This window comes from Boleophthalmus pectinirostris, unplaced genomic scaffold, assembly GCF_026225935.1.
Source record: "Boleophthalmus pectinirostris isolate CB_2022bp ecotype Guang Dong unplaced genomic scaffold, ASM2622593v1 HiC_scaffold_15, whole genome shotgun sequence".
In the NCBI taxonomy this organism is placed as follows: Eukaryota; Metazoa; Chordata; class Actinopteri; order Gobiiformes; family Gobiidae; genus Boleophthalmus; species Boleophthalmus pectinirostris.
The window spans coordinates 28585279-28609033 of NW_026571070.1; the positions used below are offsets into that span (position 1 = coordinate 28585279).

A 23755-nucleotide genomic window follows, 5' to 3' on the forward strand; every position below is an offset into this window, starting at 1 on the left:
GTACAGGTATCAATTTGGTCTGAGCCAGGTTAATTTTCATTGGCTCTCAAGTCTCCCACTGAATTGCCCCAAATGTTCATAAGCAGAACGTTTCACTGCAAACTGATGAAATTCAAGTTGTTATACCTCTATAAACTCAATGTCATCATACAGCATGGTGAAACAAACCTTTAATGAATGTGCCAAACCTTGAAAAACTCATTGTATTGATCACTGTATTGATCACTCCTTACACCTTCACTAAAATAATTTGGATAATTTCAGCCCTGATATTACCAGGGCATCTCTATTGGACTAAAGGTTAAAGGTAGCCATTAACTTGAAAACTACCACTATCACTATAACATCACAAGGTGGAACCGACTAATAATCCAGAATTACTCGTGTGAATGAAACAAAACACAACTGTTTTTGATGAGGTAACAACATTATCCCATGACTCACATGAATACATTTTGTGTAATATAGGACCTATAAATAAATGTCCTCTTTTGGTTATAAATCTGAAGTTAATTAAAATAATTATAACATAGACTACTTTTATACTGTAATAAATAATATGAAATCAAATGCAATACCACTTTTTGAGACTTTTATTAGAACATCCAAAAATGAAAAAAACATCTTTACATAAACCGTCACGTGACATAAAGCAACACACTCCAGGATTGAAATGCAAAAGCGTCAGGAGCAAAGCAGCGTGGGAGGAGTCATTGCCAATTCAAGTCGCTTCAAAAAGAAATGGAAAAAGCTAAAGCACGTGTCAAATGAAATTCTACTAAAGCAGCTAGAGAAAGTCATGAAAACATAGCCAGAATGCACCATCTTCTTATGAGTGCGTCAGAGGACAATAAACATCACTCTAGAATCTCTGTCAGGGTCCATCGTGTCCCAAATGCGCCAGGTTTGAACTCTGTGTACATGTCCTTAAGCATGCTTACGAGATATCAGCATGTTTTTTTAAATTTCTTTACTTGGTACCACATTATAATAACAAAAGCTTAATTAGCCTTAATAAAACATGAACAAAGACTTAATTCATATGAACAAATTGTTTATAAAAAGATCTGTACCTGATCTTATAAACTCGCCTCGATTGATTAGGATGTTTGGAATTTTCACATTTTTCACATTTTGAAATCAGGTACAGTGCCTTTTAAGAATAATTAAGGCTTAGTAATTACTTAATCAAGGAATAAGAGTGAAGAGTTTGAGATTAATTAAATACTAAGTTTGAATCATTCTTAATAAACCATTTGTTCATTATGAATTAAGTCTTTCTTCATGCTTTCTTCAGGCTAACTAAGATGAAGCTACTATAAAGCGTTACCACTTCTTTTGGTTTACTTCTTGCGGTAGTCGTCTGGGTAAGCCCTGTGCTCCTCCTGCTCGCGGTACTGGTCTCCGTAGCGACGCAGAATGTCTTGCAGTGTGGGCATGTTCTGGGGCATTGCGGGGTACGGCGAGTGCGGTTCGTCCTGGCCGCTCTGGTATGGCTCCGTTTCGTACTGCTCCTGGTCAGGTTGCTCGGGGTGATGGGGTTCAGGGTGTGGCTCTCTTTCGGGAATATCGTGGTGTGGTTCCTCCTCGTGATGCTCCTGTTGCGGTTCGGCCTGCTCCGGCTCGTAACGGCGAAGACGGCAGTCCTGGTCGTATTCTGGATCGCAGTCAGGATTGGCGGGCACCAGGTACCTTTGCTGGTTTTCATCGACCGCCTTTGGTTCAGTGGGGTACCCGTGTCTTGCTCCTCCAAATCGCGGCTGGTTTGGCTTCAGTGGGATGCACTCCGGGTCGTACCCCATGTAACAATCGTACCCTTCCTTCGTCTTACCGGGGGGTCCCAGTGGGTGGCGCTGAGCTTGCTGTGGCTCCTCGTGGTTGGCGAAAGGGAACTGCGGAGCTGGCTGGCGCTGGTGTTGCCGTTGGCGCTGCATGGCCGCCGCAGCTTCGCGAATCACAGAGAAGGGGTCGTTGGGGTTGGAGGAGGGGGCGGGGCCTTCCATGCGGGGGGCGTAGGGGTCGTTGAGCTGGGCCTGGGCCATGAGGCGGCGGATCATGGCGTACGGGTCGGGAGAGGCCTGGTGGGGGGCGGGCGTGGCGGGCTGGCGGTACATGGCGTACGGGTCGGTGATGTGGTTGCGGTTGGCGTACGGATCCCGGTACATGGCGTAGGGGTCGTACTGCTGCTCGTGGGCGGGGGCGGAGGGCGGGGCAGCGCGGATGGCGGCGGCCTCGTCACTCTCGGCGTGCTTGTAGGAGTCAGGCGGAGAGGCAAAGCGGGTGGCGGTCAGAGGGTTGCAGTTTTCTTCGTACAGGGGGTTACAGGAGCCAGGACCGGCGGGGGCGGGGGGGTTGGGGGCACGGGCAGCCTAAAAAGAGAAACAAATTGTAAATAGTCAGAAGTGAGTAGACTAGCCAAAAATTGTACCCAAGTAAGAGTAACATTACTTCAAAATAATATTACTTGAGTAGAAGTGCAAAGTAGAAAATACCCAAGAAAGTACAAAAACTACTACCCAAGTAAGAGTAGTAGTGTAGTAGTAGTGGAGTAGTAGTAGTGAAAGTGTAACTGCCAGGACATGAATTAAAGATAAAGTAATTGATAGGACAAAATATTAAATAATGCACAAAATATGGTATTTTTAAAGGACTGACACAAAAATGAGACAAACTAAATCGTATCTGAAGGGTGCAAAAATGATTTATGCTCAAATCAGTGTAAAGCTTCTTTCACTTGTAGACTTACTCACAGTGCGAAGAGTAACCAAAATTTTTACTCAAGTAAGAGTACTGTTACTTAAATAAAATAAAATTAAAGTTACAGTAAGTAAAATGTAACAGGAAATGTAGCTGAGTACTGCCCACTTGTGTAAATAGTGTTTGTTTATGTAAGAAAATGTCTATACTATTAAATATATATACATATATATATATATATATATATTAATAGATACATATATATATATAAATAAATATATATATATATATAAGGTATATAAAACATAGATACAATCGCAAAATGGCTACAAAAATAAAATGAATTACAAAATTACAGAGTACTATTTCATTGTATAAAGTGATATTCCTGCAGTTTTCTGAATAATTTTCAGATTTTTTTGGTTTTGTTTTGAGCAATACTTCAACTTCATCCAGAATATTGTCTTAACATTGTCATAGGGATAATCGAGCAAAAAAAAATTATACCAAATTTGTCAATATTGTACTGACAAATATTTACCCTTAATGGCAATCCATAATCAGTGCTGCTGTTTATTTACTGAAACTGTCATGTTGCAGCGGCATGGTACAAAAAAAATGAAAGAAATTTGGACATCCCTATTCTTGGATGTACATTAAAATAAAGTGAGGAACAGTATGTAAAGTACAGGATGCAGACAAATCATTTATTCATCATTTGCGCTCATGTTCACAGGCAGGGGTCTGTCCCAGTATGCTCTAACTACATAATGAGACTTCCTTTGTGTTTAGAAGGACAGTGAGTTCACAAAACACCAGATTATATCATTTCAGGAAGCCATTTTGAGGACCATCATCTTTTATACTGACCAGTTTCTTTAAATATGTGTCATTCCAGAGCTCTTTTACTGGTAAAAAAAAAAAAAAAAAAAAGACTTTTAATCAGTGCCAGTGTTCAAAATCACATTTTGTTTTCTAAATAAATAAATTGCCATTGACTTATCAGAATCAGTATTGGGTATCGAATCTATTCCTTAGTATGGAAATCAAGTTTGAAATTTTAGTATCGTGACAACACTAAACATCATATTCACAAAGCAATTTTGATTGATCAGATACCTAAAAAAAAAATGTGAAGGACAGATTAATATTATAGCAAAATAATTGTAGTTGAGGCCCTACAGCAAATGGTTAAAATTAAAATTCACGTCTTCAATAAAAATCTGCCTGCTCGGCTCCAGCTCATGTACTTTTCATACTGATTATCATATGTATCCTTATAGATGTGAGGCATTACCGTGAGTGAGGCGGCGTATGCGCAGTAGGGGTCCCTCAGTGGATCACAGTTGGGGTATTGCAGGTACAGTCCAGAGGGGGCCTTCTGCACCAGCTTGGCCTTGCAGCTGGGGTCCTTCTTGGGGTCACAGCCGAGGTGAGCGTAGGAGGGCAGGGAGCCGGCGGCAGGGGTGTAGCCATAAGCTGCTCTCAGGTGGTACTGCAGGCACTCCACATCCTCAGAAGAACAGATCCTCAGCAGCTCTGCCTTCTGCTCCTGGAGAGGAACAGAATACATACATACATTTACATAGATACTAAAGACTGGTAAGTGTAAAGTACTGGAAAATCACATGGAATAAAAAGGGAATTGTTCCAATGGCTGTTGCATATCATTTATATTCTAAAGTCATTTTTTTCTGATTATGTAACATGAAGTGACAAAATTAGTCCTTTTTATCGAGGTGCGCTTGGTAAAAAGGACCTGAAGACCTGTATAGCATTTCACTGTATAGCATAAAGTATACCCATCTCCACGAAGACAAGATGACATAACAGGACCAATGCATATTGAAGACACAAATAATAGTGTTGGAGAAATTCCATTTCTGTGCTGTACAGAGGGCACTCGCTGCCAGCTCAGTCCTTGTTATCTTGGCCTACTTTATACTCCCTTCAATGGAAGCAGATAGATAGAGAGACTGGAATGGGCAGCACTATGAGTGTACTGAGGGTTCATATCTCCAGGTGCTGGATACTGTACTCATGTAAATAAACTCCTCCTGCATTAGGACTCCAGCCTCATGCCCATTCTCTTCAACACTCAGGTACCATGCCACAACAATGGAATACAATAAAGATATTTATTGGCTGTGGATATGATGGTTGGTGAGAGACTCAGGGTGGGGGCTCCGTCTCCAATCTAAAATGATCACCCAGCTGATTCGGAACCCCTCCTCCTTGGAAATTATGTCTTCAGGCTGAAGGATGGACAAGAGACACGGGGTGGAAGGGACGCGATCGAGAGAGCTAACATGGACGGTGTTGTCATGATAGGCCGTATATATAGGGCTTCTGGGTAATTGAAGGCGTGCTTGAGATAAGCTGTGGTTGGCTGGAGAGGTGGTTGAGGTGTAGCCAGGCTGGTGCCACCTAGATCAGGAAGCAAAATACAATAGACGGTTCGCAAAAAACACAGATTTGCAAGTTCGAGCACCAGCCAATCAGCGAAGATATATTCAGTGTTGTCAATGATTCCTGAGATCGAGGATTTAAAGCCGGAACAAAGAGAATGTTTGGTGAATTTCATCAAGGGGAAAAACTTTATTGTCCTTCTTCCTACGGGATTTGGGAAAATCTTAATATACCAGTTAGCCCCGTTAGCGGCGCATTACATAAGTGACTACCAAACAGCAGCAACTGGTTAAATGAAAAAAGTACCCGCCTACTGTCGAGCGAACAAATTCTAACACTGCGAGGTCAGATGGTTTGTACGAAGTAAAACAAAGTGAAACCGGCTGATGAATCAGGCTAGTTGAGGCATGGTCCAGCTCCTGAATCTCAGTTAATCACATAAAGTCAATGTAGTTTTCCTCAACATCTGCATATGGACAGGTCATGCTTCATGATGAAAGCTTGGCGTTTAAGGTTTAAACCAACTGGCATTTAAACTAGCAACCCGACTCACACTGGACTTTTTGCTTCTTGATATGAACATTTGCTTGAGAACCAAAACACCAATTGACAACGACAGCAACTTGGCCATCATCTACAATGTTTTTTGTAATTAAAAAATAAAGCAACATGGCAAAAGCAATAATTGATTTGAGCAGGTCTAGAGATACAGATTAGATGGCTATTAATAATTCAACATATAGTATATACTCTACATGCAAGGTTACATTTATGTTCTTTAAAATATTCAAAATAAAATGAATCACCTAAAGCATTCAAACTGTTTCACCATTCACTCTTTTATATCCATCGTCTTACCTTGGAGAGGAAAGGCACTGCAGAGGGGGCGTAGTAGTAGTATCCAGACTCAGGGTCCTTGGATGGGGCTGCCCGCATATACATGGAGGCGGGTGCTTTGACGGGTGCTTTGACGGGCACGGGTGCTGCGGTGGCGATGGGCATCACCAAGGGCATGTACGGGCTCTTCCCCTGCACCAGAGCCATGTAGAGGCAGTAGGGGTCCTTGGTGGGGTCGCAGGTCCTGATGGGGGCAGCCTTAGGGAGCTTGGGGGGCTCGGGTTTGGCTTTGGGTCTGGCGGTGTAGGCGGACACGCAGTTGGGGTCATCGGAGTCAGCACAGGACTTGTAGATCTCTCCCAGGTGGCGCAAGTAGGCCTTGTAGGAGCGGCGACCCTCAGCGCGGTTCTTGTTCTGCAGGTAGGCCAGGTAGATGCGGTCCAGCTCCTGAACCTGAAGAAGAGCATCCAAAATTTATGGAGGAATTTATATGAGGGACTGATGGAAGTGCTAAAATGAATGGTCCTTAATGTCTTTACTTTCCATTAGTGTTGTGATTCTAAGGCTGGGATCGCCAAACTTTTTTCTCTGGGGGCCACATTAGCGCTCCTGACTGTGATGGGAGGCCAGGGTCGGTTAGGCTATATAACAGAATTGTAAACCTCCAAACCTTTGAAAAACCTCCACACTTTTTTTTTTACATATCAGACAAACTGCACGCTGCTTACACTGAAAGAAAAATTATCGGTCAACCACTGGTCTTTAACTGCATTACAGAACTCTGTGTGTGCATTGACTGTCACTGTTTGATCTTGAGCTTGTCAGGTGATGAAAATTCAGTGGCAAATGTAAATACATCATATAATTATATAAATACTTCATATACATATAATTTTTTATTGAAAATCAACAACATACAAGATGTAGATATGTTATTATTTGCCAAAAAGTAATTTTAAAGAATAGGCCATGACACCTTATGAGGATTGCCTCATAGGGCCAGTTCAAGTGGTGGGGGCAGACCGGCTGGGGGGCCGGTCAATGAGGCGTGGAGGGCCTTAGATCGATGACCTATGTTCTAAGGAACAGACCAGGGGAGGGCAAACTACGGCTCGGTGGCCATATGAAGCCCCTTTAATCTTTTTAATCCGGCCTGCCGAACTTGAATTATAGCAATAACAATAAAGTTTTAAAAGTAATTTCAGTAAATAGTAAATACTGTGGGACTTGAAAGACAGATATTTTGTTGTAAAGCTTTGTAATGATTTTCAATTTTGGGATATTTCAATAACATGAGAAATGTTTTCTACATATCCTATGCTTTTTTTTTCTCTCTTATGAGGTGGATTACAAAAAAAAGTAGTCAATGGGTGTATAGTTTATAGTTTATTTAATGAGACAGGGACAGTACACAGTGTACACTAACCTTAACTAACCAGGAGAGATGCATTGTGCCAGGTTGTTATACTAGTCTACTGGTCTTATACTTGTTTTGATACAGGAAAGGTTCATTTCTGTCTACTTTAGGCAACCTTACTTTCCATACATGTTAATGGTGGAAGGTCTGATACCTGCTTGCATGACAGAGAATCAAGTGTCTGTGATACTGTCAGAAAGTTGTTTTTTTTTATGATTCTAGCAACAATGTGCCTGATTAAACAAAAAAAGGTGAGCCTATCAGTAGCAACTTTTACCATACCATGCCTGACCTTATTGTACCTATACAGCAAGTGCAGTTGTAGCAAAACTTTTAAAACTCAACCAATTCAATAAATTAGTAGCAGAAAAACTGGGCTCTTCATCTACAATGACATAATTAAAATACAATAGCTCTTAATTATATGCCTTACTTGTCATCTGATACACTGCCCGATCTTAAAGAAAATATTAATTACTAGCAATTGTGTGTTATATATCCCATGGCACTTAGGATTATAAAAGGAAATGTGTGAAACCGTAAAGAATTCTGAAGGAAAAGTTGTGATGAAGTTGTGGAGAAGTTTTAACCAACTATGACATGCTAACATTCACTAGATTTACATGCAAATCTACTAGAGTTAGTATTAAAAATCAGATACTAATTCATACTAAAAACTAGAGAAACTAGATACACATTTGAGCAGGTATTGATACTTAATAAGTCACATTCACAGGACAGAAATGAAGCTTTTCTGAGTAGTTTTAGAATGATCTTGAGCTGTTTCAGAACAAGTATAAGAGCACACAGATTAGTATCTGGCCATGGACCACTATGGAACCGACCTGGATCACTTGTATTAGACCAAAAGAAAAGAAAGTATTGTGATTTAAAGTAAAAATCATATTCTATTGTCTAAAGAAAGAGTGTTTTTTATTATCACTGTGGTATCAGAATCGATGTTGAGTACTGAGTTGCTTCCTTAGTACTGAAATAGTGTCAAATTTGAATATCGTGACAGCAACACTAAACCACACTTCTGCAAAACTTATTTACAATAATATGTTGATGTAATTTTTTTAAATTTCTTATACAAATTGAAGCTTCGTCAGTTTTTACTTTACTTCACAGAACGAACCAAACCAAAGATACACTGTGGAAGAGCCATAATTTATATCATTGCTGATCTAAAAGTGAGTACATGTCCAAACACATATCTAATATTTTACTGTCTGTTTCCTGCCCATTCATCTAGTACAGTACAATGATACATAAATTAGAACTCACCGCCTCTTGGTTGCCATTGTCGGTGAAGTACTTGTACCAGGCCCAGAAGTCCGAGTGTTGGTTGTACCAGCTGATGTTACGGCGGTTTCGGATCAGCCTCCTGTGATTGGCTGCTGTCTCTGCCATCTCTTTAATGCTCTGACCTGCTGCAAACAAGGACAAATACTGAATACAAATAGTGTCATAACATAAGTCCTTTGGAAGTTTACTATGGAACATTAAACAGTTTTTTTATGTCAGTTTCTTTCTGGTAATTAAGAAGAAATCAAATTATCAACTTTCAGACACCCTTCAGTTTGTGTATTGTCAATTAGCGTTAATTAATCTATTAGTAGACCTTCTTCACAACGGCCGGAAGTGCCGCGATGTAGGGTAAATGTCACTTATGTTAATGCTTTTCTATGGTAAAATATCTGTGGAAATGTCTCACGTATTTTCCACCAGCTTCATAAATCTGCCCCATCACCAAATCTTTATCCAGCAAGGTCCACAAATTACATATTCTGTCCATGAAGAATTTATCCAGTATCAAGGTAAGAAAGACGAAAACGTAAAGGCGAACGACGACACATTAGTGAACTACTCCTGAGCAAAACTAACATTATGGTCATGAATGAAACATAAGTAACTTATGAACTCAGACTGATTTTACAATTAAAATTTAAAATCAATTTCATGATGTAGATATTAGCATAGACAGAAAGATTTGTACAGTTTTAATGCTACAGATGTTCACAGATTACATGTCTAGCATTTAAACTGCACAAATCTCTCTGTCTGTGAAATAAATTTTTAATTATAATTGTACAATCAGTCTGTTTTAACAAGTTGCTTATGTTTTATTCATGACCATAATGTTAGTTTTGCTCTGGAGTAGTTCACTAACGCGTCGTCGTTCGCCTTTACATTTCGTCTTTCTTACCTTGATAGTTGTGGATAAATTCTTCATATTTATCCTTTGTTGACCTTGTTGGATGAAGATTTGATGATGGGGCAGATTTATGAAGCTAGTGGAAAATACGTGAGACATTTCCACAGATATTTTGCCATAGAAAAGCATTAACGTATGTGACATTTACCATAAATCGAGGCACTTCCGGCCGTTGTGAAAAAGTTCTATAAGGAAGAGAGCGAGTAGATTAAAGAGAAACATCCCAAATACTTTCTGCTAAACTCTGTTAATGTGTTTAATCACAATTGACAGCTCAGAAATATGGATTGTAAAAAATAAATCTCAAACTAAAGTCAAATAAATGATTTTTGTGTGTTTATTACATTGACGTGAGTGATTTAATTGTTATGCAACAACAACATCTGCACATTAGTCAGAGCACATTGTTTTTGCTATTTAACATAATTTAAACTATCAGTATCAGTAAACATTAGATGTACAAAGCCTTATAATAAAGTCTGTTTTTCACACACATCTCCAAGGACCTTTTTTGATGATATAAGAAAGTGAAAAGTAAACCAGATGCCCAGATACTGCAGAATTAAGGCAAAATTTATACTTACTACTAAAATAATGAATCTGATAAGATATGCCATTGTCTATCTCATCCAATGACAAAAACAAAACAAAAACAAAAGCAGACTTGGTGCCATTCATTACCCATAATCCAGTACTGTCAACATGGCGCCCCTGTCAGATTTAGTCTCATGGATGCGTGGGAGCTCTATATATCCATTCAAAATATGCTTACTCCAATTACCTTTGCTCTTGTGCCCGATCGGCCCCGCAGACAAGAACGCTGCAACACAGAAATAAAGATTAAACTCTAAAAAGCTGAATACAGTTTTTGAAAAAGCTTACACCAACTCCTCTCCTACCGATACATGCCAGTAAACAGCGTCACCCTGTGTAGTTTACTAGCGTGTATATGGCTAACAGGCCCGGGTAATTGGCTGTGGCTGGGAGGCTGCCGGCCATACTTCTTTGTAGATTTTATAGGTGAGCCTGTAACAGCTGGTTCCATGCTGCGGCCCCCCCTGTGTTCAGTTAAGGGAACGGCGGATTGTGCCCCGCTGGTGTACTCTTTCATCTCCACAGGGAAAAGGTGTTAATGCCTCTCAGAAGGAGAGGAACACGAGAGCAGGAAGAGAGGGGGACAGAAGAAAGAAAGGGATCTAAGGAGATAAGTAGCATTTGGAAATATCAATCAATAGATAAGATCCATGTTCTAGAATTCCATTATGTCATAATTTCAGGTAGAGGGCAGGATCCGATATAAATCTATAGGAGACTCGCTGTTTTTGAAATAAATATCCAAATGGATCTCTGTAAATGTGTGCCTGGATTCTGTTCTGTTTATAGTTTTGATCCTTTTTCCAAGAGCACCCACTACCTGCTCCCACTGATTGAAACACCCGCAGCTAACAGCCACATTTATGTTTTTTTCTGTAAATACTGAACTTTATTTTTATTTATCAAGGGTTGCCTACACAAACCTGCCATATTGATCTTATAAGTGCTTTTAGTTGGCAATAATCATGATGTTTTGGGGGTCAAATAAAGGCATTGTGAAAAAATACTTTACTTTGATGGTTGACAGAGAAGACACTGAACTTTTTGCCAGTTTTTATTTCTCATAAATTGCTCCAGTATTTAGAGATACAGTATATAAACCAGATCAAAACCTTTGGGTTATGAGTTAAAAGGTAAGTTCTGCTGTACAACTCTGACTTGCCCACTATCCTATATTTAACATAGTTGGGGGTGAGTAAAATAATTATTTGTAATTTTCAGTTAATTTCAGTAACAGAAATTATCCGGTTTATAGATTTTCCTTTTTGTATTCCTTGTGAAAATGCCAGTTAAGAAGGGAAAATTGGCTCTTGCCCTCTATCTGGAAGAATAAAAATCACAACATGCCAGAATCTGAACGCCACCAATAAGTCTACATTAAATATTTAATCTTGCGACGACAGTGGCAAAGTGAGCGATCACCCAGGAACCGAGGGGTAGTTGGTTCAATATCACATCTGAAGGCACAGGCGAGACATTAATAATAATGCATTATTCTTGTGTAGTGCTTTTCAAGACGCTCAAAGTTGCATTACAATTTGGTGCATTATTCATTCACTCTACACTAGGTAAAATACTATTGTAGCCACAGTTGTCCTGGGGTAGATAGACAGTAGTGAGGCTGCCAATCTGCACCTCCAACCAACACTAACACCACTTTCATACTAGGCAATGTGGATGAAGTGTGTTGCCTAAGAACACAACAACCATTTTTGGCACTGGCGCCTCACTGTGGCACCTGGTATTCCCAGCAGTCTCCCTTTCAAATACTACACTGCAAAAAGTTATATCTAAGTAAGTTAAAATGACCTAAATTAAGAACATCTTACTTTATTTGAGTAGATTCAACTTGAAGAGTAAAATGTTCTATGAGTGGAATAAGTGTTTTTTTTAATTCAAGCAACATAAAATTTTGTTTCTTATTTTAAATGAAAAGAGCTGTTTTTCTTCTCTTAAGATATATATTCATATTTTAAGGACACGTGTTCCATTGGCACATCATTTTACACATTTTTGCAGTGTAACCAGGCCCTGCCCTGCTCAACTTCTGAGATCTGACGAGATCAGGCTTTGACAGGGAGGTTGTCCATTACCTTTTCAGACAGAGGATGTGTGGGTGGTTGTGACAGGAGGGAGTAAAACCTGTCAAATAACTGGCGAGGTACTGCTGAGAATATTCTAAAGATAGTTTTAGTATGAAAATTCACGTTCAGCTCATAATAAAATAATCAAAGAGAATGGCATCATGTTCCACAGTATAAGTGAAATTTGTAAGAGACCAATTGAGAGACGGCACGGCACATTCGGAAGAACTGAATTATACAAAAATGCGAACGGTTATTTTTGGCTCTTCATTCACAGTCCGCTTGTACGCTACACAAATGACTGTTTATTCCCTCAAATTTAAGGCCGAAGTCAAAAAGGAAGAACTAGGCAACTAAATATCTCTACATCTGGAGCACATCTGCATTCATATTTGAGTGAACATTGAAATTCAAAAGGCAAATACATGCCAATCCAAATCCATTGCAATCTGAATATGTTTGTGGAGGTTTAAACTATAACGGAGCAGTTTTTTTTTTTGTTTTTTGTTTTTTTTCCATAAAGAGACAGAATATTTAGTTGATTGCAGCAGACGTTCTGTATTACTTGAATGAAGGCAGGCCGTGAGATTGCAAAGTCAGATTGATTCAACTGGAATTATACAGGCTACACAGCACAGGGCTAAAAACTGTTACATAATCTTAGACACATCTAACATACAGCATGATTCTAACAATGATAAAATGGTTATATAAAGGTGAACTGACTGACCCATTCTTTTTCATACACGATGCTACGTATATCCTGATCCGCCCGCAGCTTGTCTCCATGGAGATGTTAATGCGTTTCCTGGAATATTCCGCAGTATGACATTAAATGTGTGTGTCTTGCGTTTATTCAATTAGAGGTGTTTTTATAGCAGAAAAAAATACCTTGAAAAACATGCACTCATACTGTGAGTCACGTGTCTCTATGGAAACAAATAGGTTTAATGCCATTCTGTGGAACATTTCAGGCAATGGAGACAAGCAAGTGCACACCCTCCATTAGAAAAGTTACACAGTGCAGCTTTAAAGAGGGGGTGTTGTACTTCTAATGGGGTATTTACTGCAAACTCATAACATATTTACGTCACCATGTTACATTTTATTGTTTTGGAAATGCTATGTAATTGCTGAAAACATATTATCATGTTTTATAAGCCTTCTGGTGCTCTCAGCTCTAAATCACTCCCCTTTCAGAGTACTATCACAACACGATCAGCAGGAAATCCGCTAATGAAACTACTGCACATTAGGTTTGTCAAGCTGAAGTGTATTTTTTTGAATCATGCTTTTCAAGGGGTGGACTGACAATCTGTGGTTTCTGGAAAAGTCCAGAACTAACAGCAGAGGCGCTAATACAATAATTTGCCCATTTTTCAAGCATATACACGGAACTATTAAAATAACTGGATAGGGTATTGCTACTTGTAGCTGCCTCCAGTTGACATAGTGGTCACTCACTGGTACTGCAGCAGAAAAAATTCCCTGGGCTGGGACAGGATTTTTCTCATAGAGTGCAATGTAATCACCAACTGCTCGTGTTCAGCTGACAGGGCACCTACAATTTTCAAAAATGTCAGATTTTGTAGCGATTTTTACCTATTATTAGATCATAAACTTTTTCTCAGCTCAAAATCCTTCAGTTGTCTTAAAAAGCACTTTATAATCGTTATTTCCGGCTCTGCTCTAGCTCCTCTCTAGCTCCTCTTGCTCTGATTGGACAAAGCGATCACGTGATACATGAGACCACGCTCTGTGTGTGCGCCCGTGTGCATTGGCGTGTGCCCACAGGAGAAAAGAGCACTACTGCACATGCTCAATCGCCCCGTAGCCACCGGAAGTACATAGCCAGGCTAAAGGCTAATCTGGAGTCATGCGCCATTGAGCTCGGCCCATTGACTTGAATGGGCGGCCATTCTTACACCCCGGGACTTGAGCAGATATTGCTTAGGCCTAAAAGGTGACAAATTAGAGTGGGTTACTCGCTGGTTTCAACACATGTCAACAGTGTCAATCAGAAGGTGGATGGGAAAAGGTTAAAGTCACTTAGACATGAGGTGATTTAGGTGTTTTTGTTAATAAACAATCAGATGTAGTTAATCTTTGTGTGTTTTCTTTAATTATTTCATTACTGATTTATTGAAATTATTCATTATTCATTATTTAAATTATCAAAATACCCCCTCCCCCCATGGTAGGCCTATTTGTGGGGGAAAAGTACAGGACTGTTTTTTGGTCCCAGTTCATCCCTGCGTTTTTGTATATTTATGCAAAATTGTTCGAATAGGGTAGAGGTCACTAAATTACGCAAACATGAATGGATGACATGTAAAAACCCTTCAGGCATGCATTTCATGAGGGCCAACAGTTTTGCACAATACCCCCTCTTTAAAGAAATAAAACATTGCATAACAAAAACAACTGGTCAATCAGTGCACCGTTATATAACCATGTAATCATTAGTTACTCCACACTATTCATAAATACTGTTGTTATTATTGAGAAAGTGATATAAAGGGGAAAAAGCACAGAAAGCTAACAAGTTAGCTAAAATACCTCATTAAGTTTTTAGCTTAGCCTAGTTTAGTTTTACTATGCTGGTGAATAAATAAAAAGGTTTTGGTGTCGTAAAAGGTCAAGTAAAGAGCTGTTGATACCCAGGACTGTTACACAAAAGTACAGAAATGCTGACGAGTTAACCAGGGTGAGTCAAGGTGATGCTAGGGCTGGGCTGTGGATGTAGCATGCTAAAATGCTAACTCTGTATCCGCTGTTGTGTTTTAACAAGCCTGTAAAAAAACAACATCTGGAAATAGCACCGCTTTAACAAGACGGAGGAGGAGGCGGCCGTGCTGACAGGTAGTCATTTTTACACGACCAAATCCTTTTTTCTCTCCTGCTGTTTTTGAGAAATTGTTTTTTACGGGGAGCTTTAAATGCTTCATAGCAAGAGCAGCCGTTTTCATGTCGAATATGATGAAGTAACTTTAAAGTGCAGATGGGAGATTTCATTGTTTGTTTGTTTTTCAATTAGAATTTGGTTTAGTGGGGCAGTATGTGTGGTCAATATTTATCATAGTTTTACATCTGTTAAGTAGCAGTTTGAGGAAAAAAAGTTGAGAAGTAAAGTACACAAAGACAGGAAGTTGTACTGAGTTCTAAAACAGGAAACGGCTATCTCCTGGAGGTATAATAAAATCTTGAAGGTGAACCCAAGATGACGTCATATTGTTTTCAGTGACCTGTGTTCAGTGGCGCATGGGCCCCAAAATAATTTTCTCTTCTGTGTTACCTCCTCAATAGACTCTATTCAAGCTTACATCACAAACCAGGAAGCATTTGGAAAGATGTGATTACAACTTCCCAGGCCCCCTTTTTTTTTTCATCTCCATGTCATTGTAGGGTTCCGTTATGTTCAGCTAATCAGCAATTACAACCATACCTCATTTTGCATCATTTCCCCACTGACACACAACTCCGAGTGCACTGGGTACATGTGATTAGAAGAGATGGTGCCAAATTCAGGATCATTTCAAACAGCACATATGTATGCAGTCTTCATTTCAGCAAACCCAGTGTCGGAAACAACATCGGAAGTTGTCATCGCATCTTTCCAAACGTCTTCCTGGTTTGTGACATAACCCCGTCCTGGCTCCAGACCAAATAGTGGCCACTCCAGGTACTGCAGCTGCTGGGAGTTTAGGTCCAGAAAGAATATTCCCACAAAGTGCATTGTATTTTTTGGCAATTCAAACCGCCCGTGTTTGGCTGACAGGGCATCCAGCTTTCACAAAGGTCGGATTTTGTAGGGATTCTTTTCTATTTTAACAACATAAAATTTTTAAAGTTTTTAAAGTTTTTAAAACCTCAAAGTATCTAAAAGTGATCTTTGTAAGACTTAGCCTAGCCCCACTCTGAGCCAGTGCTAGCTCCACTCTAGCAGTTCTCGCTCTGATTGGTCCAAACACTCAATGCCATGCACGAGCTAACAGGTACTGAGGAAGTAAATCTGGAAGTGAAAACATTTTTTTGGGCCCATGCACCAATGAGCACAGGCCATTGAAAACAGTATGATGCCATCTTGGGTTCACCTTCCACATTTTATTATCATTCTATGCTCCCACCTATAATGTGCACGCATTGGTCTGTTTTGACTAATCAGAGGAATAACTGCTAGTGGACTGGAGTTAGCACGAGCTCTGAGCAGGGCACGGCTTACAAGTCTTACAAAGTCTTACAAAGTTAACTTTTAGGCACTTTGAGGATTTCAAAAAATGGAAAAAGTTCATCCCTACATCCCTACAAAATACACCTTTGAGAGAGTTGGTGATGTTTAAATTTCCTCAAAAATGCATCGCACTCTGTGGAAGAATTCTTTCTGGGCTCAAGCTGCCAGGAGCTGCAGTGCCTGGAGCGACCACTAGTCGGTCTCACCCCTGGACAGAGGGGGAGGGGCTTATGCATTTTTTTAATTATAGATCTACATTCTAAACATTCTAACTCCTAAACAGGTTCCTGGAAATGTGTTGTTTAAATTTTGTATTTTGCATTTTGTATTTTTTGGACAGTGTTTGTTAATGTGTGGATTGTGTTACCATGGTAAAACCTGTACATTCCACCATAGAAATACATGTAGAACACTCCCTGTGTGCTGTCACTGCAAAGTATCAATTGAGTTCGGCCCTGGCTAACGTTATAATTATGGAATTATCTTGACGTATGTCATATCTGCTGCCCAATGTCCAACCAGGAGGTAAAATATGACTTTATTATTATGAAATATAATGATGTTAAGTGTGTTTGAGTGAAATGTGTAGTCTAACCTGTCACACGCACTTTCATTCAAATTCAAGTAATGAGGCAATTAAATCTGTGCAAAGACGCTTGGCAAAACATGACAAAAAAAACACTGATCTTGAAAAGTAAAAGTATTTAAATGTCTGAGTAAGTTGTTGTATACGGTATAATTAAAATGCACTGTACATTTACATGCATATGTGCATACCATCTGCCTTCGCTTACTGCCATAATGAGTTACGAATAGTGACGCAATGATAAAAGTAAGGATAAATGGAGCCAATGATGCAATATGTCCAACTATGATGAAGGATTATCACGAAGATCTTAAATTAGAACGTGATTAGGCAGTGTTGAAATGATCTAAAGCAGCATCTAAAAAAGGATGAATTATAATGGGAGATTACACAAAAACTGGGACATGGTTAACAATTATGTCATTATATGTATTTTAATTGGGCTGGTTACTTCAAGACATAATTATGTGCTACTGTATGTAGTAGTCTTAGCAGTATTGGTGGAGGAGGAGGAGGAGAGAATATAGTAGTAACAAAAGTAGAAGCAATATTAGCAGTTGTTAGCATAAAATCAAATTGTAATCATAAAAGTCAAATAAATTAAAAGTTTTTTGTTTAAGATACAAAATAATTAAGAACTTTTTTTTTCATATAGTAAAAATGGATCTGTTTCAGTACAGATATATTGTAAAAGTAGTTCTTAGGGTCAAAATGAGATGGCTATTGTGCACTGTCCCTGTCTCATTAAATAAATAAATAAACTAACTAACTGCTATGTGCTGTTTGCATCTAATTATAAAGTGTTTGTTTCAGTCACAAACCAGGAAGTAGCACTGGTGAATTATCATGCATTATCAAAGTCTGATCTCATCGGATTTCAGGGGCTAAACTGTCCTGGGCCTGATCAGGACTTGGATTGTAAGGCCACTGGGAATACCAGATGTCACAATGCCAAAAAACTTTTGTGTCCTTAGACAAGACATTTCACCCAAATTGTTTTGTATAAATATGTGCGTGTTTGTGGTGGTCGGAGGGGCCGATGAGAGATTCGCAGCATCACTTCCATCAGTCTGCCCCAGGACAGCTGTGGCTTCTACAGTATATTACCACCACCAAGTGTGGAGTGAAGGAATAATGCACTACATGTATAACAAAGAATTGCAACAAAACACAAAAAATATTCCCAAAATATCACTTCAGTAAAGTTTAAGCAGATGTTTACCACGCATTATTATGAGTAAAACAACAAAACATTTCAAATTTACTAAGCAGTTTATCATAGTTTGTTTTAGATAGTTAGGTAACTGCTTTGACCATGTAAGTAAGCCATAGAAAGATAGAAGGAGACAAATCATTTTCTAGTTTACCATTTGTCTATGAACAGAGATATGGTTGGAAAATGTAAAAATGTTGTCGTCAATTTAGATTTTAAGTTTTTAAGGTGCAAAATGGCCACAAAGTAACTATTTAAATATATATATATATATATATATATAAAGCTTAAGCATGACTTTTATTAAAAGTCATATTAAAGTGGAAAGTACATTAAGTTACATCCATCATGATCCTGGAGTTCTGTGCACTTACCAGGCAGCAAAATGGCCACCAGCAGAGCAATCAGGACCACCCCGCAAAAACCGTGTCTCCCCGCCATGTCCGCCGCTCTTCTTCACCTGTTCAATAAAACATACAGGGGTTAACGTATGGACTCTAAAAACACCTCCATCCATCATTCAACACAGCCTGTCCACACCTAGTGCTCCCTGCATAGACAACTGAATAGCATTTACATTAGAGAGAAGGCCAGAGTTTGAGTTTTAAAGAGGTTTTTACTTGTAGGGTGGATTTTCAATTCAACTTTTCTACCATTACAATGAAAACACTGGACTTTGGGGTTGTTTGGCATGGTCACTGTTGGTTTTCTTTTAAAGACCTGTGGATGGAGGTGAGTCATGTGAGGGTGCTTTTATCATACCATACTTCTTACTTCTTATCATACCATACTTCTTACTTCACTTATTATTTTTTTACATTTTTGAGTACTACTTGGTGTGCAACTATAAAATCGTAGTTGATACGAGAACACTGGAAGATTTTTTATTATATATATTTTTCTGCACCTGCCTTTTTTATACTTTTTATAATCCAAAAACAGAATTTATGAATTATTTACATTATTTATTCACATTACTTACATTACTTAATTATTATTTCTGTATTTCTGTGTTTATTTATTTACAGTACTTTAACATTTATCTGAATTTTTATCAAAACAATTGCTAAGTATTTGCAATTATTACTTACTAGTCATTTTTTGGGGATGGATTGTTACTTTGTACTTGTACTTAAATATCACCATTTTCAAGTTACAGTATTTACAAATAACGTTTCTGGGGTAGGGTGTGCCACCTGCTTGACTCCATGGAGATGTTATTTCTTTGACAAGCAGCTGGCGGATCCCTCACATGAAAAGTTACGTAATACACTTTTAACTACAATAACTACTCTCCATGCAACTGTCTAAATTACACCATTAAAAGGTTCAAGAATGCCACAATCTGCTGTATCTGCACTTTAGATGTGACCAGTTGTTTGTTTTTCAGTTGGAGGTTGAAATGCGTCGGTGAGAACATACTGGAGCTGTAACTAACCTTCTGCTTTGTCATTAGGATGAACGGACCAGGTGTCACTCACCAAACTTGACTTTTGAAGACTGAACTTGAGGCTGGGTAAGTCCCTCCACACAGGTTCCCAAATGTCAACACTCAGCACTTTGACTGTTTTACAGTACATGCAATTGTTTATTTACTTCCTCTTAGTTTAACTGTATTTTTAAAGGTCTTTAATGACACAAAATTTACGCTTTCTTGTAGCTTTAAGCCAGAGGTGGGGACTTGCAAGTCGAGGCTTGGACTCGAGTCAGACTTGAGTTACTATTTTTAGGACTTGAGACTTGACTTGATAAAATGGACAAAGACTTGGGACTCGACTTAGACTTGAAGGTCAGTGACTTGGGACTTGATTCGGACTTGAGGTCTGTGACTTGAGAAGACTTCAGAAACACTTTTAAATCTGAATTCTTTCTGTTCTGACTGTAATGATTCACACTAAGATCTTGTCAAGACATTTAAAAAGGAAAAATTTACATTTCTACAACTCATATATAAATACTATGATTTTATATTTATTTCTTTAAGTACAGTTTATCTTAAAAGTCATATAAATTGCAAAAATCAAAGCTATATTTGGTATTTTGGTTTAAAGACTTGAAATGATTTGAAGCTCAAAGCAGACGACTTGGACTTGTCTTGGACTAATGAGCCAGTGACTCGAGACTCGACTAGGGCTTGTTTATATTTGACTTGGGACTTGACTTGAGACGTACTTGAGACTTACTTGAGACTTGCAAAACAACGATTTGGTCCCACCTCTGCTTTAAGTCATGTTAAAATGTTGTTACCTCATCAAAAAAATACTCAGATTTCTGTTTTGTTTCATTCACGTTTGAGTAATCCTGCATTATTAGTCCGTCTAGCTCAAAATGCTCTGTTTCACCTTGTGATGTCACGTAGTGGCAGTCTTCAAGTTAACATCTACCTTTTCCCTTTTAGTCAGTAAAGATTGGAAGGTGTCTGGAGTTTGTAAACACAGTGGAGCACTTCCTGTATTACCACACGACATCACAAGATAGAAGAGAGTTTTCTGTTTGAGAGAAGAACTCAGCCTAAACTCGATAAGGAAACAACATTATAACATAGATCAGAACATATTAGAAATCATAACCCTTTAATAAATAAGTTAGATATTACTTAGATTACTTACTACCACATGAGTTTGTCACAAGAATCGAAAATGTACTTATGATACAATACTAAGCAATACTAAGTTAATATCAAAACTAGATAGTCATTTGAGCAAGTATCGATACTGCAAAAAATCACATTCAGAGGGCAAAGGGATTACACATATAAGGCCATGTGGTAATATAAAGGAAAGTACTACAATTTAATCTTGAAAATCACATATTCTTCACACTGTGCATTTGTGTTTCTTGCAACAGTTCTATTAATGTAACTTCTCCTTCCACAGTCTCACATCAAAACACGATTTAATATTATCTTTCCTATTCCTTCTTGTAGATAGAAAATACAGTTTGAAAGCTACCCTTCCCCTTACGCGACTTCTCATTCTATTATGTTACAAATGTGTCATGTTTTACAATTGACTTTGAGAACAGGAAATAGCTATTTAATATTTCAGTCATACCGCATTCATATAAAACTGTACATTTTAATTGCAGAGATCTTACACTGGCAATTTCTTCAAGAAGGTCTTCCATGTCGTACAATACACCGACTAAAATTAATTCACATTTGCAAAGTTCCCGAGATATAATGAGATCCAAATCCCAGTCCAATTTATTATTAAGTGGATGAACCTGGGAAGTTTGTACAGTCCCTGCAGAAATGTCTTTAATTAGCTTTTTGTGCAGTCAATGTTATTAATACTTTTGTTCATCGTGGGAAAAAAAGCAAAGCATCATGGTCTATGTAGTTGACTTGTGTTTTACTGCTGCAACAAAACATGCTTGCAGGTTTATCTAGTTCAATAATAACTTTTTGATATGGTATATTTAAGGTTGTTAAAAGTATCGAAAATCGGATACTAATCGATACCAAATCTAGAATGGAAACTAGATATTCATTTGAGCAGGTATTGATTCCTGGTAATATAAAAGAAAGTACTATTTAATTACTATTTTATACTACTACTACTACTAGTACTATTTAATTTCATGTTGAAAATCACATTCTATTGGGTAAAGAAATAGTAAGTAGTTGTTGTTTTTAATTATCATCATGGAAGAGGAATCAGTATTTAGTGTTGAGCCTATTGCTTACAGAGGTGGGTAGTTAAATTTACTTAAGTAACTTTTTATTCCTACTTGAGTAAGGAAGTAGAACAGTACTCTTTCTTACTTCTAAGCTCTATGTTTGACAATATGAAATTATTTAAATATTTGTGTTTCTTCCTTTAGATATGATTTAGTTTGTTTCATTTTTGTCATAATTTTTACTCCTTTTATACCTACTTGAGTAAGGAAGAAGAACAGTACTCTTACTTACTTCTAAGCTTTATGTTGACAATATGAAATTATTTGAATATTTGCATTTCTTCGTTCAGATATGATTTAGTTTGTCTCATTTTTGTGTCTGTCCTTTGAAAATACCAGATTTTGCAAATTATTAAAGTTTTATCCTTCCAATTATATTAACTTTACTTATTCTTTTAGTTACGCTTACTTGAGTAGTCGTTTTCACAAATACTTTTTTAATTTGTTGAACCACTGCTTTATACTTCTACTTGAGCAACATAACTTTGAAGTAACGTTACTCTTACTTCAGTACAATTTTTGGCTACTTTACCATCCCCTACTATCAAAATGGAGTTTGAAATTTGAAATTTGTCACACCTCTACTCATGCATTTGAATAGTACTTTTCTGAATACTTCATATACTTCTTACCTGTTTGGGTCACTGGTCCGCTGTCCTCTTCTCCAGTCTGTGTGGCTGAAGTCTCCCGGCTCCTGTCTTGTCGTGTCGTGGCCCTCCTGACAGACTGCCCTCACGGTGGGATGGGGCCATGGTTTTAAACTGGGGGCCACACAAAGCGCACACGTAACATACATCCATGAAACGCATGCACACAAAAGTACACAACCGGCTCACCTGTGGGGGTCCGGGGCCACCTCTGCCGGCGCACCTGATAGGCTGAGGAGTTCCCAAATGTCAGCCAATCAGAGGGGAGGGTAATTACGGGCAGAAAAGGATGTGGGAGGTGGTGGTACATGGAGACGTGGAAAGTCCTGGAGTTTAATGCATGACTTAGTTTTTTAGGCTTATAAAAAGAGTCTACAAGTCATTTGAAGTTTAAAAAAGGGGCATTAAACATCTTTCTTGCATTTGTTCAATTACAGATGTTTTAAAGCCCAAAAAAACAAAAAACAAAAACAAATTCTTACCGTGTGCAGGCTCGCTTCTCTATCGATCTGACCATTGACCTGTCTCCAATGTGATTACCAAGTTTATTTTCATGCTGTGGGATAAACAAGGCAAAACAGTAAAAAACCTTTAAAGTAAAAAAAAAAATATTAAACTGCCCCAATTTTATTTTATGATTCTAGTTGCTAATTGGACCTTTTTTGCACATTGGAGCTCACAAACTCACTTCTGCTGATCTGTCTGAGTTGAAACTACCTCTGGTGCAGAGAAGAAATTCTAGGGGCTTCAACAAAAACATGCCAGGAGTGTAATAATTGCTAACAGGTTACACGGCAGGGGAGGGGTGAGGTGCGAGGCTGAAGGTATGATGCAACACTTTTTGCTTAGGGGGCTGTCACCTGCTTGTTTCTATGGAGATGACATTGCTCTGCCTGGAATGTTCCACAGTGTGACATTAAAAAGCTCTACCTTACATTTATTCAATTACAAGTGGTTTTATAGTTCAAAAATACCTAGAACAGACATTCTGACTGTGAGTAGGGTCATCTCTCCACAGAGCTGACCTGTAACTTGGTCTGAAAATAGAAAAGTTTAATATCATACTGTGAAATATCCTAGACAACACGATAACATCTCTAAAGAGAAAAGCCTTTGACAGATCCTCAATCAGAAACACAAA

The 23755-nt window shown here is 38.5% G+C and overlaps 1 protein-coding gene across 1 annotated transcript; it reads right to left on the reverse strand.

The window, feature by feature from the left end:
* Positions 1–708: 708 nt before the first annotated feature.
* Positions 709–23198, reverse strand: LOC110165541 (titin-like). Its single transcript, XM_055150827.1, has 9 exons — positions 23097–23198; positions 22804–22940; positions 22600–22728; positions 18661–18746; positions 10360–10398; positions 8648–8793; positions 5965–6396; positions 3995–4249; positions 709–2369 (listed from the first exon to the last, which is right to left on the reverse strand). Exons 4-9 carry the CDS (start codon positions 18725–18727, stop codon positions 1344–1346), a joined length of 1965 nt encoding a protein of 654 aa, XP_055006802.1. The 5' UTR covers positions 18728–18746; positions 22600–22728; positions 22804–22940; positions 23097–23198; the 3' UTR covers positions 709–1343.
* Positions 23199–23755: the final 557 nt, after the last annotated feature.